This window comes from Abramis brama (assembly GCF_963993115.1).
Source record: "Abramis brama genome assembly, chromosome: 5".
Taxonomy (NCBI): Eukaryota; Metazoa; Chordata; class Actinopteri; order Cypriniformes; family Leuciscidae; genus Abramis; species Abramis brama.
In genome coordinates, this window is record NC_139967.1 from 19,334,500 (window position 1) to 19,350,671 (window position 16,172).

Sequence of the window (16,172 nt, forward strand, 5' to 3'; positions counted from 1 at the left end):
TGATGGATGATCCCACCATATGTTGATGAGGAATAATGATCCTGTTATGTCTAATGATGTGTAAAGCTTGTTTTATTAGCACAACTTGATGACTGACAGTCATTGTACGGTATAGATACTTGATGAAAAATTAATGAAAGCGTATTTTATTATTGCAATCTCATTTGCTTATTTGTGTTACTTCTTTTTCAGTAACATATATTAAGGCAATTTGAGAAAATACTTCTCTAAATTTCTTATTTTCTCTAAAAGAAAGAGTCTACAACCTTTGTTCACATTGAGAGATAAATAGTGTAATAGTGACACAATTGCCTTTGGTGAAATAAATATTTGAGCTCCTCATCACATGATGGCTCTAACCAAATATTATGCTAAAACAGCTGAACGTTAGAAAGGATATTGATGAAAACACCTGTGTTGACTCTCACATGAGGCGTATGTGTTCGCATCCTCCATATACATGTGTTTGTGTGTGGGCTGGGGGCAACTATGTTGCTTTTAGTCATTAAACCCATTATCGCGTTGGGTGTGGCGCGGCTAAAGGACCACGTTGTGATGTGTAGGACGGGATTAATGCTCTGTATTTATCTTCTCCCTAGCACCTTTTTAGCTTCAATAAAAACATGCTTGTAATATTCATGACAGACAGCCAAACAAGTGGTTTGTTGTTAACCAAAAAGTGTTTTTGTGCCAAAAAAGTTTTTAAATGGGTTGAGCAGTGGCATATTTGAAGTGTGATAATTGTGTGTTTGTGTGTGGGTGTTTTTGCTGAGCTCTGAGGGCCACAGGTGTGTGAAACGGTTTGATAAATTACCCACAATGTTTTGCTTAATGGTTTTATTCTCTCTCTCTCTCCCTCCCTTTTTTTTCTTTCTCCTTCTGCACTCACTTTTCTTTATATTGTTCTTTCCCCTGTTTTATTGCATAGGCACTGAAGAACATCGCAGCCATCAGCCTGGCCATTAATTACCCAAATAAATCCACTAAGCTGCTCAACCTGTCCCCGTGAAGGAGGGATGAAAGAGAGATGGAGATGAAAGACGGGAAGCTTGCCAGAGCCCCATGGACACGGCCTTCTGCGCTCGACGGCTGCGGCGGGAACGGGCCACATGCGTTTTCCAGAAAAATCCACCTGTAAACCCACCCCTTCACTGTTTAATCATGAAGTGAGGGGCACGGTGATGTTTCGTGTCTCTTCATAATCATAAAAGTTTCCGAAGGATATTTCCTTTTTCTTCTTTTTTTGGGCTCACCTTTAACAATGAGAGTTTAGTGGGCTGTGCCAAATTTGTTTCTCACTCATAAGCACGTGTTTCTTTCTCCGCCCCTTCGTTTTCTTTGCCACCGTGGGCAAGACAATCCATCAAAGTAAAAACAGGTCACCTTCCCTTTCTCTCACACTCTCCCCGGACACGTCGCCTAAAAATACGAAGCTGCCGACGCAAAGTGGCCCGAGACTACATATATGATTCACGATATTTCGATATCTATCCAAAACCGCGGGGCCTCGTCTCTGTTCACTCTCAGTGGACCCTGATGAGCTGATGTTTGTTGAGTGCTAGCAGTTACACTTGAAAACCACATGCTTCTAGACAAATGGCGGCTGATGTTTGCGAGTAATATAAAAAAAAAATGAAACCGAGTTTGATGTGCCATTCGAGTACAGAAGGCGCCGTTTGCCTTAAGAGAGCAACTCAAAGTGATCTTGTGGGCCAGTTAACAAAGCTATGAAATGTCCTAGTAAGTGGAATGTCAGTGCTTGTGTCTTACATTGTCACGTCCCAGATTCTCAACTCTCTCGTAGTGCAGCATACCACCAGGAAATGTAGAGCACTATGTACAGAAATATCACTTTATGTTGTGCTGCATGCAACACTGGACTGAATCATGATGTCCATTACTGTTTGGGGCATATTGGTTGGTGTTTTATAGATCTATTCTGTAATATTACTGCGGTTGGAGATGTTCTTAAGTGTTTGATCTGTTAAATGATGCACAATTGTGTGTATAGTGGACAGTCAAAAGGTGCAGAACTTGATAATCATAAACTTCCACTTAAACATCCATCGACGCGGTTTCCTTCTAATCTAGCGATTGACTCACCAGTATTTTAACTGTGGTGACATGGATACGGTTATGGAAGTTGTGTTGCTTTAAAAATATATATTTATTATCATTACAGGGACATTTTAGGGTGAATCTTGAGTGAAGCATTTGATTGGCTAACAGAGAGATATGTTGCTGTTTTTCCAGTCACGTAAAGGTTCTTAGTTCTAATCAATGTTTATCTAAATAGTTGGCCTATTTTATTAATTGTCATTTTTGCCCTGTAGCCAAGTGTTTCTCTTTTTTATGAAATATAGCTTTTTGTTCTTGACAGGGGTATTCAGGTCTTTGATTTTTATTTCAGTTTCATTTCATTTTAGTTGGAAAGGGATTGAGATGGGTAGTTATTTATGCCAAAGAATCATTGTTGTTTGAAAAAGAAATGTATATTTATCTTCCAGAAGAGATATTGGGGGTGGGTGGTGGTGGTGGTGGTGTTGTAATTGAAAAGAAAGCTCCAACGACGGACACAGATCCTTTAGTCCTCATTGTTTTTGTTTACATACGTACTAGCATGGAGCACTGGCTACGTTTGGTGGCCCTGCTCAGCCTCAGTTCGGGTGGAACATTTCAAAATGTCTGCCAGGAAAACTTCCTGTCACTATAAAGCCTCAGATATTAACAAACGATGTGCCTATGTTTAAAATGAAGCAATCTTAATTTAATCTTCATATCATTGTAAAAGTCCTCTCTTCAACTATATTTTTAAAGAAAATTATATAGTTTAATTTGGAGCATTTTCTATCGATTTTATTTTTATGAATGTTTTTTTCTTTTTCTTTTTCTCAGAGTTCATGGGTTCAATTGCTTTGAATTTGACATGAATGTATATAGTTGTGAATATGGACAATTGCATAAATAATTGATATGAAAATAATTTTTCAAATCAGCCCTCCACATTAAAGAAATGTCATAACAATGTACTATATTGTTGTTTACACTTGACCCTTTTGAATTGATTTGCAATGTCACGCAAAAAAAAAGAAAAATCTGCTCTGGGTTGATTGCTCATTTGTTTTTAATTAAAAAAGCAAGATATGCAAATTCATGTGTCTAAGGGTTTCCTTCTTTTACAGAAAATTACTTGGAAGTCAAAACTTGAGCATGTTGTTGGCGAGTTGATTTATCATGAGTTTTATAATATACTTTACACACACAAAAAAAAAACTTTGTTTACATTGTTGTAGCAATATTTATTTTATTTGACTTAGTTTTGGAGTCATCATAATGTAGTTTAGTTTGTTTTTTGCTACGTATTATTTTATTTCAGTTAACGAAAATGTTTTCATGTAGTTTTCATTAACGGTAATAACGCTGCATTGAGCGGACTTAAGAACATTTTGTTTATTCACTTGGATTTGTAGAATTCAATTTGTTTTGCTACTGTAAATTGTTCCTTTTTAAATTTTTCAAAAAACTTTTGAAAAGTTGAAATCACAAAATTTGCTTCTATTTAAGATTAATTTTACTGCCATACTTCTAGCATATTGATATTCCTCAAGGTTTATGTCGCTTTGACCTTGAAAACCTATATAATTTATAATTTGTGCAGCTGTTTAACAAAAGCCATCACATTTCGTATGGAGCTGCATATGTACTTATAAGTACTAAATAAGATATTTTCCTGTCATTTCTGATTTGATCCTTCTTTTTTCCCCGTGCTGAAAGGATCAATTCATCTCAAACTGCCTTACATAAGAAGCCTGAAGCCTTGAATGTGGCTTGCTACTGAAAGTTATACTAAATTACACATAATCCAGTTTTTATGAAACTTGACTCTAACTTCAATAAAAATGTAACATTTACAAGTCCATTAAAACATTGAGCCAACATAAAGTTTTTGTTTTTGTTTCCCCTTTCCCATTTGAATATTAACACCATCCCAGCACCCTGATCCAATTGAATACAAACAGCAGAGGTGTCTGAGGTCTCACGCCTATATGTTTGTGTTTTGGCTTGGCAAACACATGGACCCTCCTTTTTTGTAATACAAATAGTCCCTCCCATGTCAGCATTTTCTTCCCTCCTAGAATGTAAACCATCTGCTGTTTTATTGTAACCGTTCGTCTAAATATAGGCTCTCGCTTTCAAACAAACACGCATGCACGGTCGACACGTGACAGAGCCACACCCTGGAACTCATCTTCACGGATAGAAGTGGACAAATTTACCTCATAGTACCACCAGTGTTTCTCTCTGCCTCCCTCTTTCTCTCCATTCACAGAAACACTGAATGACAGACGTGTCTCTGATGATGATGGTGATTGTGCTGGAGAAGACAGTGATGATTCAGAGGAGCTCTAAACTGTAACATCCCCCTCATTACCTCTGAGTCAGCTCTCCTCACACCTCCTCTCCCGCTCCCTGCCTTCCCACGAGCTGGACACCAGCAGTGAGACCCTACAGCTGCGACAGCAGAGGGGGAGATGATGATGATGATGATGATGAAGTCACCCAGTGGGGACGTGAGGCTGTGGGTTTGAAGAAGTATAAATAGCCTTTGACACCGGGATGGTGCGAAACTCTCTCTTCACACCTACACCTCGGATATGGGAAAAAGGGAGAAGGGGTAAAGAGAGAGAGTGAAGTGAAAAACGGAGTAACTGATAATCTGTAGATGTGCTGGTCCCGGGAGGGGGTGGGTGGCTGTGATTCAGGCTTCGCTGAAGAGGAGTCCGGATTGATGGTGCTTTCACAGCAGATGATTTGTGTTTTGGCTCGGCGTCATGTTATGCAGGAATAAGGGCTTGCACTAGATGAATACAGTAGTATAGAATGCTTGTTATAGAATTGAGCTGTTTGGTTTCTAGTCCTAATACTTGAGAGTTAGAATTTTCTAGACAAGAATGTCCATGGGATTTTTACAATAGCGATTTTGATTTGAGCAAAGTATGGTCAGTGGTCAACGTCAGTTGACGAGATTCATGCATTTTGTTCAAGAAAATACAGACAGACAGTTTTAACTCAAACTTGTGCTAGTTGCTAACCAGTTACAGATACAAGACTACATAACAACTACAACTGTAAGCTGATTAGTTAAGCGCCTGAACTCACATCCCTGTTAGCTGCAGGTAGCCCTTTTGTTGCATCTTGTTATCAGCTTAGAAACAGTGAAAAGTACCTGTGCTGTAATGCAGCATTCAGGTGGAGTCGAAAATGTCATATTTATGCTTTCAAAGCACATGAATGACCCAGCAATGTTGCATTTAAAAGTGGGAAACTGAATTATAGATCATTCTCAACTATATGTCTCAAAGTATTGTGCCTGTTCTAAATGGTAAGCCTAATGAATGACTTTGCAAAGTTATTTTAATTTTCTGTGCTGTATTTCAGTAATATTATTAATGCAATATGTATGTAGAGACAACAAATGTAAAGTAAACCACTACACATTAAATACACTACTACACTAAACATTATACTGTGAACAATAAACCCCAATAGCTATATCTGAATTCCAAAAAGGATTACAATTAATAATTTTTATCACTTGGTTTAATATTGCATAAAAACTAAATATGTATTACATGGAGCAAGCCATGAAAGTAATTAATAAATGAGTAATTAATCCAATTAACTTGTGTTACTCGCGCAACTCATCACCTAGAATTCAGAGTTTCCCACTAGTAAATGCAACGTCAGTCTTTCCTCAGAACTCGTAATTATAAGTATGATATTTCCAACTCCATATGAAAGGCACATGAGAAACTGAATTGCATCCTTGTGGTAGTTGTAGCATCATGTTAGCAACTTAGCCTGCAACTCTGATAGCAACTTTGCTGGCTGAGAAACCAAATTGAATACAGTATGTAACTCCTGAAAACATTCTCAGTCATGTAGTTTACTTTCATACTGTACGTAGCTCTTATGGTGTGGATGTCTTTGGCTATCTGCCAATAGCATTGTACTAGTTTCATTATAATTAAAGAACTCTGAATATATAGGCTAGTTCAAGATTACAGGCAGGCTGATGTACAGGAACGACACATTTTTGTATTTACATCTTAAATCATGTAAGAAATGTTGCCATCAGGGTTACATTGTACTTTTTATTCGCATGAACCAGTCACACTCTTAGGAAAACAGTGACACTTTCATAGACGAACAATGGATGTGAGGACTTGATTCTTATTACACAAACAGGAAGATGTGTATTCTTTTGGGATTCAGTGTATGAATTCACTGAGAATGAGCCTGCAGTTGTCTTTTACGACTGCAAGTCAAAAACAAAATGTAATTGTGCAACAATCCTATATTTTTCTAAGCTGCTGATCTCTTTTGTGTCTTGCTACCATAATCTTTGATGCTTGTACTCTTTACCGCTAGAAGCAAACTGTTATGTTGCTTTGTATCTCATCACTGTGTCCCGTCCAATGCCAATGGTTTTGACATTTAAATGCTCAGTAAGCACATTTGGGTTTCTACTATTGGCAGTAAAGTGTATGCAACATCATATGTTTGACCAAGGAAGTTTTGTCAGCTAATAGATTAACATATTTGCATAGGTTCGCCAATGTACATCATGATTATGTGTTGAAAATGAAGCTTGTGATCCCTTAGAAGCTAGTTTAGCTAAATTATTCATCGTGTTCATTAACTGATACGATTTCTTTTTCTTCAAATGTCTCAGACACTCTCCAAGCGGTATGTCCTTTTAATGTCCAGTCACGAAATGAAATCGAGGCGAAAGTGCTGTGTGAAATGAATCTCATTGCTGTGAGTGTGCTCTAGAGAAAAGCAATGATCTGCTCTCTGACTTCTGTCAAACGCTGCAGGTTTGATTTCCTGTATGTAAGAAAGAGGCTGAGAGAAAAGGCTTGCTTTGTGCGTGTTTGGGGAGAGAATATTTGCATTTGTTTTCAATTCTCTGATGTCAAGCTCCATTGCAATGCCTGTAGGCAGTGCAGGGCCGGGCTGAGATGATCTGAGGCTGAGTTCTGCTTCACTGGAGTCAGCTGCCCTCCGTGGCTCGTCTCCTGACACTCGAGAACTACACACATCAAATCTTTCTGTCAATACACTGCAGATTACTTCAGTTTTTTCCTACTCAATTTGCCTTTGGCAGAGCTAAAGACGTCATTGTGAAAATCGTTCTCTTTATGTCTCTGCATTGTTGCAATATGAGAGTTTTAGACTATTTTTCCTGTTTCTCTCTCTCTGTGGCTGTGTTCAGAAGGGAGAGTGGCATACTAGGTGGTATATAATGCATACACTGTCATTCATAAGATTGGGGTTGGTAAGCATTTTGCAACGTCATCTGTCTCTAATGCTTATCGAGGCTGCATTTATATGATCAAAAAATACAGTAATATTGTGAAGCGTTTTTCTATTTTAAAATGTATCTCTAAATATCTAAAACAACTTGCAATGCGTCATGGTGATTATTTCAGACTATATGCTGCACTGCTGTTTCATGACCACATTATATTACATGGTTAATTCAGCAATACGAGTTCAATTATCCTCTTTGAACAAAAAACAAACAAAAAAAATGCTGTTGCTACTGTTCATGTTCATACATAAATACAGTCATTGCATTGTGGGATACAGTATTCCTCAGTGTGTTGTATAGTGCACATTTGCATAGGGAGTTCTATGCATTCAGAGATTTTGCATACCTCAAAAATAGTACAAGTAGTATGGCAATATGCCTCTCTGAACATGGCCTTTTTTTCTTTAGCGTCTCTGATGAGTATGATGGAAGACTTTATAGCTATTCTTCCACCCTTCTTCCGTCCTTGTAGATTGTTGAAAAAATAAAACTGTCTTTAGAGCGTTCGTCCTTCAACAGAACATTGAAAATAGGTTACTAGAGCTTCTTCATTCAGCAGTCCTGTGTCATGCAGTAAGTTGTTTTGTTTTTGTTGAACTTTTTCGTATTTATAAAATTGGAGTCAAAAGCAACATTTAACAGTTTTAGGTTGTAGTCATTTCTTTACCAACAGAATGAGCATTTAGCCACGAAGACTCAAGCCCCAACTCTAACCCTAATTTCACATGTGGCACCCCAAATCAAGAATCAAACGTAGCATTCCATCACAGCAGAAATGACATCACATCAGCTGTCACAGACATCTAAGAACTTCATTAAAGGAATGCCCCATCACAATACTAATGAGACCTACTTCCTGTTTCCCAAGTGTCACTTCTTCAGAGACCTGCCTGCAAGCTAATTGGCTTGTTTAAATAACCCACGAGAGCGAGACCCCGCTCAGCCTTTTAACCCAGATTTAATGACATCACAGAGGGACATGTCTGATTGCTCTGAGAGACGCAGGAGACTATTTTAGATTTGATTTCTACTTTAGCATATGTTTGATTATTCTTAATAAGGGCTTTTGGGTGCCTTGTTGTCATAATCCGCCCCGTTCCTCTCCTTTCATCAAGGAAACAAGCCCTGGTCAATAGCAGAAGGTATTATGACCACAACACAGGTCTTCAGTTAATCTGTCCATGCTGTTAATGAAGAAATCAAGAACAGTCTCAAACTGGGCACAGTCCATTTAATGAGCATTTGATGCGTATTGTACACACATTTTTTGTCTCTCCACTTACAAGCAAAGTCCTGTTTACAAGTTACAAGTCCGCAAAGTGGTCCAGATAGCAGCACACTCATAACAACTAGGCCACAATTCATACAAGATTGCGAAAAAAATTATTATTTTTTACAATTTTGAACAAATTATTTGCATCTTATTGAACAAATTTTGCCATCTTGAACAAATTACTGCCTTCTCGTGATACTTGCTTGGTAATAGTCAAAATGACAACTAGTAATAATTCATACAAGATAGCGAAAATGTATTGTAACATCCCACTTACATTTGACGAAAACACTTTAATAGATTTCTTCTATTTTATTAGGTTTTGGTTTGATTTGTACGTTTCTCAACTCATGCAATTTAAGATTTTGACTTTTCATAAGACCGGGTTGACTGATAGATGATCTCACTATGAGATTAAATCACGTAAGAGTACAGGGACGGGCAACAAATCTTTATATCTGGAATATCTGTTGACATGTAGAGACCTTTATTTATGGCATGATTTTGCTAAATAGATTAGGAAGTTGCTGAGATTATAGTCTAGACTTAGTTAAACTGACTTTAGCAAAGTCTGATTTCACCCTTTCTCCTTCTCATTCACTATGTCCATCCCTCTTCCTATAAGGATAAGGTGCAGCAGGAGTTGGAGGGGAAGATTCTCAGCAGATGGAGATAATATGTTGATTAGAGGATGAAAGAACTAGAATAGAGGTTAATGAGAAAAGACCTAGTAAGAAAAGTCCAGAAACATTTCTTGACCTTTTCTTCTCATCTACCCACAAATGTCTATCCACTCAAGGTAAAACTGTGGGTGGAGACCTTCTCTGAGAGCTCTAGTTGTTCTTTCACCAGTACGTTTCTTCACTTTTCCTCTGATTTGCAGACTCTCTCTAGTGTGTGTTGCATAATGCCACCTACTTCCCTGAACTTAAAACACTTGAGGGCTGTACTGCATGAGCTTGATTCATAACCACATTCAAATTCATATAATACAGAAGGAAAAAACATTATTTTTATGGTATACTTAAAAGGTTTGTACTATCAATCTTGCGATGATATCCGTTATTGCTATTAAGGAGGCTGAGGTGAAGTTCTGCTAGTCATGCTATTATCTCCTCAGTGAGCTCTGGGTATCTCTGTAATGTTGACTTCACCCACTCATTGGTTTATTGTGCCACAGTTTCAGTAGAAAGTGCAATTTCTCATTCGCCATGTTTCTGAGAAGTTGCCCTTAAAGTGATCATTGAAAAATTCTGTCATCGTTTACCAATCCTCATGACTTTCTTTAATATGCTGAACATAAAAAGGAGATATTCAGCAGAATGTACAAGCTGCTTTTTTCCATACATTAACAGAGGATGGGGACCAGTTCAGACATTTTGCCAATGCACCTCCTTTTAGTGTATATTGTTCCACAAAGAATAAAAGTCAAATTTATGAGATTAGATCATTCCTTATGCCATTTTCTCTGTAAAGAATCATTGTGAACACAAATGTCGCTCTAGCTGATATCTAGTATGAAACTATAGCACTCAGTTGGTGAATGGAACAAGGTGTAATTTGGAAAGACTGAATGATGGTTCAGTGATACTAAAATTGCACCATGTTAATGCCTGGAGCAAGAGCTTGATGTGTAATTGTGATGTTCACATGTGATAGCTTTGCAGCGCTGCAGTCTCTGGTAACCTCAAAACATCAGGACTCTACAGAAATATATAGGGCTACAGGACTGCAGTGCATCACTCCAAGTCTAAAACAGACAACATAAAGTGGGGCGGAGAGTATTCTGCCTCCTTTCTTGAGATTTTCCTCTCTAAGATTGTTAAATTGTGTATTGCTATTATTATTAATATTTATTTTATTGGGGGTGTGGGTGAGGGAACATCAGCATCAGCGAGAAGCATTTCACATCAAACATTTCCTCAGTTTCAGAGTCATGAAGTACAGTCCTTTTAGTAATAATGACTAGAGTTATTAGTTAGTAGAATTTGCTATACTGATTCCTTATCTGTAAGTAAAGAAAACGGCGCACCTACTTGACCAACATGAATGTTTAGTTTAATTTACTTAGTGAATGCGAGTTGCCATGCACAACACATTACTTAAAGGGATAGTTCTCCCAAAAAATGAAAATTCAGTCGTTATTTACTCACGCTGGTGTTGTTCTAATGATGCTTCTTTCTTTTCCAAGGAGATATTTTTAAAAATGTCCCGCACACGCTCGTTCCTATAATGGAAGTGTATAGTGACAAAAAAAGATGCAAAAGTATCACAGAATGATCCTATACATTGTATTCTCCAAGTGTTTTGAGGGCAAATTTAAATGTATTATTTAGCGAAAGTCCTGACCTTAGCCGTTGGTCTGCTCTGTAGTGTTAATGAGACTGTATTAGCACAGCAGTTCACACTGGCTCGCCTAGGAAAAGCACACCATTTTGAGAAATCAAGATAATTAAAACACAAAAAAAGAAAAGGAAAGGTCACTGAGCATTTGAACAACACCAGGGTGGGTAAATAATGACTTAATTGTAATTTTTGGGTGTACTATCTCTTTAAGTACAGTAATGTGACAAGTGTCGAACAAGACAAAAATGTAGGGCAGGACTTTGGGAATCCATTGAGAATTGATTGGGTGGTGAAAAGGGGATGTTACATACCAGAACACAGCAATGACCACATATTTTTTATTACAGATTATTAAGACTAATTAGTTTTGATGCTAGAATGGTGTGCGAATGTCTAAATAACTGACAAATCCTTCACAATAAGACCAGGAATATGCATTAAAAGAAAGTAAATAGACTTTTTCTCAAAATTCTTTTTTGAATGTTTCAGTCCTTGCTCCGTCACTTAAATCTTCAACAGTGTAAAGACATAAAAAAAGAGGAGGAGGAGAAAGACACATGGGAGCTGCTCGGAACAATGAGTCCAAACAAATGACAACAAGACTGTATATCAGGAAGAAAGCAATTTTAGGAGGGAGGAAAGGAGAGCGTAAAATATAGATAGAGGGGAGGAGGTAATAAAGGGAGGCAATGGAATATTTTCAGGATGAGCTTGGTGCATTTCTATTATGGTAACTGGTTTTACGCGGTGGCTACTGGCCATGACCTTCACTGGCTTACAATGTAGGGATTTTTTTTTTTCATCTCACTCAAAGCAAGGAGGATATATTCTCTTCTTGGATGTACTGAGAGGTCACCTTCATAAGTGATGAATTCCTTTGGCAGTAGGCCTCATTTTAAGCATAATGTTCTTTAGTTAAACAGCTGAACGTCTATTTTTTTTAAAGGGATAGTTCACCCAAAAATGGAAATTCTGTCATCATTGTTGTTCCTAATTTGTTTGACTCCAAGTTTCTGTTTTCCATTCAAAGAAAATAAACTGTGACCTCCTGGTCCTTATCCATTTGCATTCTATAGATAAGAGCATCTTGGACATTCTGCTAAATATATGTTTGTGTGTTCCACAGAGGAAAAAGTACAGGTGGAACCATGTTTTTTTTTATTTCTCATTTTTGGGGAGAAATATCCCTTTAATAGCACCATCAATGCAGTGTTTGTCAGCCAATTAGAGATGAAATGAAATTCTATTACAGATAGAAACAGGATTTATTTCACAACAGTGTCATCTTTGTCTTGCTCCAAAGCACATTTCACTACTACTATATTGGTCTTTCTCTCAGAACTGACTTCACCTCATGCTCAGAAGAGAGACACAGACTAATTAGCACATGCTTCGCAGCAGTGTTACGGATGAACAGGGGGTTCGAAGCTCTCACGCTGCGTGACTACAACCTGACACTGCACACTCCAGAGGAGATGGCTAAAAATGCTGAAACCTGACGCTCTGTCGACTTCAGTCTCTCTGTGCTATTCCACGGGCTTTGTCTCACCCATGAAGTGCTGACCTTGAAAAATGATGAACAGAACACGATAGTGAAAGGGCTTCATGAAAGTTTTAACTCCGGCACCCTTGAATGTGCCAATGTGGCAACATAACAGCAGGATTCATGTGCATGTGTTTTAAGAGAGAAAGAAGATGAAGACGTCTGTGTGAACTGCCGTAGACAGCTGGCCTCAAAACAGAAAAGGATCTGTCAAGAACACCTGAGCACTCACAAAGAGAAACACATTTAGCAATATGCAGCCTCTGTGTCATGCACATGACTGACATTGTAGGGGGTAAAAGTGCCACTGACTCCTGCTTTTATTGTTTACGAGTCAAGAGAAATGCTTGGCTAAATTAAAAAATGTTACAAGTATTAATAATACAGACATGTTTGTTAAGCTCTGTTGTTTCTCAAGGCTAGTGGAGCTCATCTAATGTTTATGACTTGTGAATTAGCCATTAGCTAGGTTTTTCAAGCTCACTGCTCTTCTCTGCCTCACAGTGTTGGTTAACTAGCAGTTCCACTAAGTTCTAATTACGAAATTGAAGCATTTAGTTGCGATATTGACCTGTTTGTTTGAAACACACAGCACTTTGCATGCACATGTGGGCTGTTCCTGTGTGACGGTGAAATGGACCTTGCCGAAAAGAGTTGAACTGAATCAGGACGATGAGTCATTTTGCAATTTTCAAATTTCTGTCCACGTCCTGTTCGCTGGAGAGTTATTATAATTTGCTTGTCTGCAATATCTCTCTTTTAGAAAATAGCTTCTAACATTTGTGTCTTTATGATCCATCAAAAGAAGTGATGTTATCCCACACATATACCCTTTTCACGGAGATAGTGTCATGAACAGTTTACTCTGCCTGTTGAATCAAATCTGCCTGAGACTATTATGTGTGTTCCTTAGGAATTGAATTCACATCTTTGGTGTTGTTAGCGGCATGCTGTATCAGTTGAGCTACATGAGCAGTTGATGTAAAACTACATTTCCCAGAATGCTTGATCATTCTCATTCTTAAGCTTGCCTCTAACCATTTATCTGTGTGTGGCCTTCTGCCCTACTACCAAATGAACCTATTTGCATGTCTGAGGTCTTTTGCATTGCAAATCAGCATTATCTCTCCATCATCTTTTCATTTTTACTTGCATCTATCCATCATTTTGACGGTAGTATTCTCTCATTTCTTCTTGGGATGTCCACACAAAAACCCTATTTTGTCTCACACTTGCAACTGAAAATAAGCAATATCAGTCATCCAAAATATGTGCTTTATCTTTGGTTCAGCTTGGCAGTGCCTCCTTCTCTACCTCATTCCCTTTTTCATTCTCCCTCCCTCTCTCTCGTAATCAGGCCATCGTTTTATTTAAAGCCTCCAACTGCCATTGTGTTCCACAGGGATGTTTCGGCACAGCATATCTGATATAAAGAGAAAGAACAAACATAGCTAGCACAGCATTTTAAGCAGTGAAGGAAGGAAAATGTAACTCGCAATAGTATACATTGGCCGCCAACATGCCATATCTAGAATAAAAGTTTGCTTAAATAACACATGAGCAATGATTTTTTTTCGTGTCTTAAATGAACTTATGGTGTGAACAATTCAGGGTGAAAAAAGTATGTGAACCCTTGGATTTAATAACTGGCTGACCTTTGTTGGCAGCAATAACCTCAAGCAAACGTTTCCTGTAATTGCGGATCAGTCAGGAGGACTTTTTCAACAGTGCTCTTTACAAAACCGTTTCAGTTCAGCAATATTCTCTGGATGTCTGGTGTGAATCGCTTTCGAGGTCATGGGCCGCATCGGGAGGCGTATTTTCTTCTGCTGATGCCATTCTGTTGTTGATTACTCCTGTGATTTGGGTTGTTGTCCTGTTGCCTCATCCAAATTCTGTTGAGCTTCAATTTGTGAACAGATGGCCTTACATTCTACTGCAAACATCCTCAAAAAAAAAAATTAAGAGAATACATTTTTCTGCCGATGATAGCAAGCTATTCAGGTTCAACTTCAAAGCAACTCCAAAACCATATAGATTATAGGTGAGATACGTTTTTGATGTTGTGCTTGCCTATTTTTCCTTCTTTCTTTTTTTCTTCCTCGCATACAGCTCAACTTTAAATTCGTCAGTCCACAATTTTTTTTGCCAGTAGCGCTATGGAACACCCAGGTGCTCTTTTGAAACTTCAGATGTGTAGAAATGTTTTATTTTGTTTTTGAACAGCAGTGGTATCCTCCATTGTGTTCTCCTAAACTTCATTCTTGTTTATTGTTTATAGACACGTCAACAAGAAATTTGCGTGTTTCCGATTGTTTTGTACTGTAAGTCTTTAGCTGGCAATCTCTGATTCTTCTTAATAACAGTGAGTATTTTTCATCTGTGCCCTTGCAGTCATCTTTGCAGGACGCCCACTCTTGGGATGAGTAGCAACAGTGCTTAATATTCTCCATTTAAAGACAGTTTGTCTTGCTGTGAACTGATGAACGCCAAAGCTTGTACCTTTTTTAACCGTTTTCGTAAGATTATTCTCTTATTCTTAATTTGATGTCTTCTAAGATCACTTTTCTAAGAATTTTTAATAGGATAAGGCGCCAACACCTCCAATCTATTTGAATAAGTGTGTTTACATGAACATTTAAAATCTCTATTTCGCTAAATGTTTAGGTCAGAATGAAATTCTACTAGCCCAGTTTTTGCATAGTCTGACTAATAGACCTAGATAATGATTTTCAGCAACTTCATCAACAATCTAAACAGCTGTTTATGAGCACCATTCATTGATTGCACACAACAACAACAAAAAAAATTATGTACACTACAATCTCAAGGCGTATTTAATCTTTCAAATATTCGATTATGCAATGTGTCATGTATACTTGACAAATGAAGGCTGTAGCTCGACTACGCACTAACCCGCAGTAGCTCCTTTATAACTGCAAATGCAAACCGATTCTTATTAATTGGAATCTGATTATCTTTTGGGAAAGTCCTCAGCTTAGGGCTTCACATACCTTTTTCCCTTGCACTGTGAATAATGTTGCACTGTTTGTGTGTTATTCGTTTAACCACACTATTGTTGTTACTAAAGGTTCACATACTTTTTCCTGATCTGTACATTCTATGTGGACATCTATTGTTGAAATGTGTTTGTAGCAATCATATGAATGATGCAACACACTTTCAGTGTGTGTGTGTAGTGTTTTGCAGGAAGGTGGCTCGGTCGCAAGCTGACATCGTGACTACTTGTCATCCCATCAGTAGGTTTCATTAAGTGTTGCATTTACGTGAGCTTATTATGACTATGTGCATGGAAGTAGTCAACAACGCTAATTGTTTTGGACATATCTGCTGCCCTTATTATAGGGATCTGAAGGGATTGAGAGGTCAGTGGCTGTGTGTGGGTTTTAATTGCGTTTGCATGTATTTGTGTGTGTGGGAGAGAAGGGTGACTGTGGGCATGTGCTTTGCATGTGTCGAGTGAGTTGTTTGTATATGAGTTGGTTTGTTTGTGTGTGGGGGGTGTAAGATGGAAGAAAGCAGGCTGAGTCATTGGTGCTGCATTGGTAATGGGTGCTGGATGAGAGAAAGAGAGGGAGGGAGGAAGGGAAGCCCACCCACTGCCTCAGTAT

General features: G+C 38.1%; 2 protein-coding genes across 3 annotated transcripts in view; both read left to right on the forward strand.

The window, feature by feature from the left end:
• zzef1 (zinc finger, ZZ-type with EF hand domain 1) overlaps window positions 1-3,152 on the forward strand; it is a 49,352-nt gene extending 46,200 nt beyond the window's left edge. For both annotated transcript variants that reach the window (XM_084115605.1, XM_084115606.1), the window contains exon 54: window positions 929-3,152. In XM_084115605.1, the coding sequence (XP_083971731.1) occupies window positions 929-1,009 (81 nt within the window). In that variant the 3' untranslated portion in view covers window positions 1,010-3,152. The remainder of the gene's footprint in view (window positions 1-928) is intronic.
• Window positions 3,153-15,791: 12,639 nt separating this feature from the next.
• The window catches only part of atp2a3 (ATPase sarcoplasmic/endoplasmic reticulum Ca2+ transporting 3), an 83,577-nt gene continuing 83,196 nt past the window's right edge, over window positions 15,792-16,172 (forward strand). Inside the window, exon 1 of the mRNA XM_084114402.1 lies at window positions 15,792-15,926. Coding sequence (XP_083970528.1) covers window positions 15,839-15,926 — 88 coding nt within the window. The 5' untranslated portion in view covers window positions 15,792-15,838. The remainder of the gene's footprint in view (window positions 15,927-16,172) is intronic.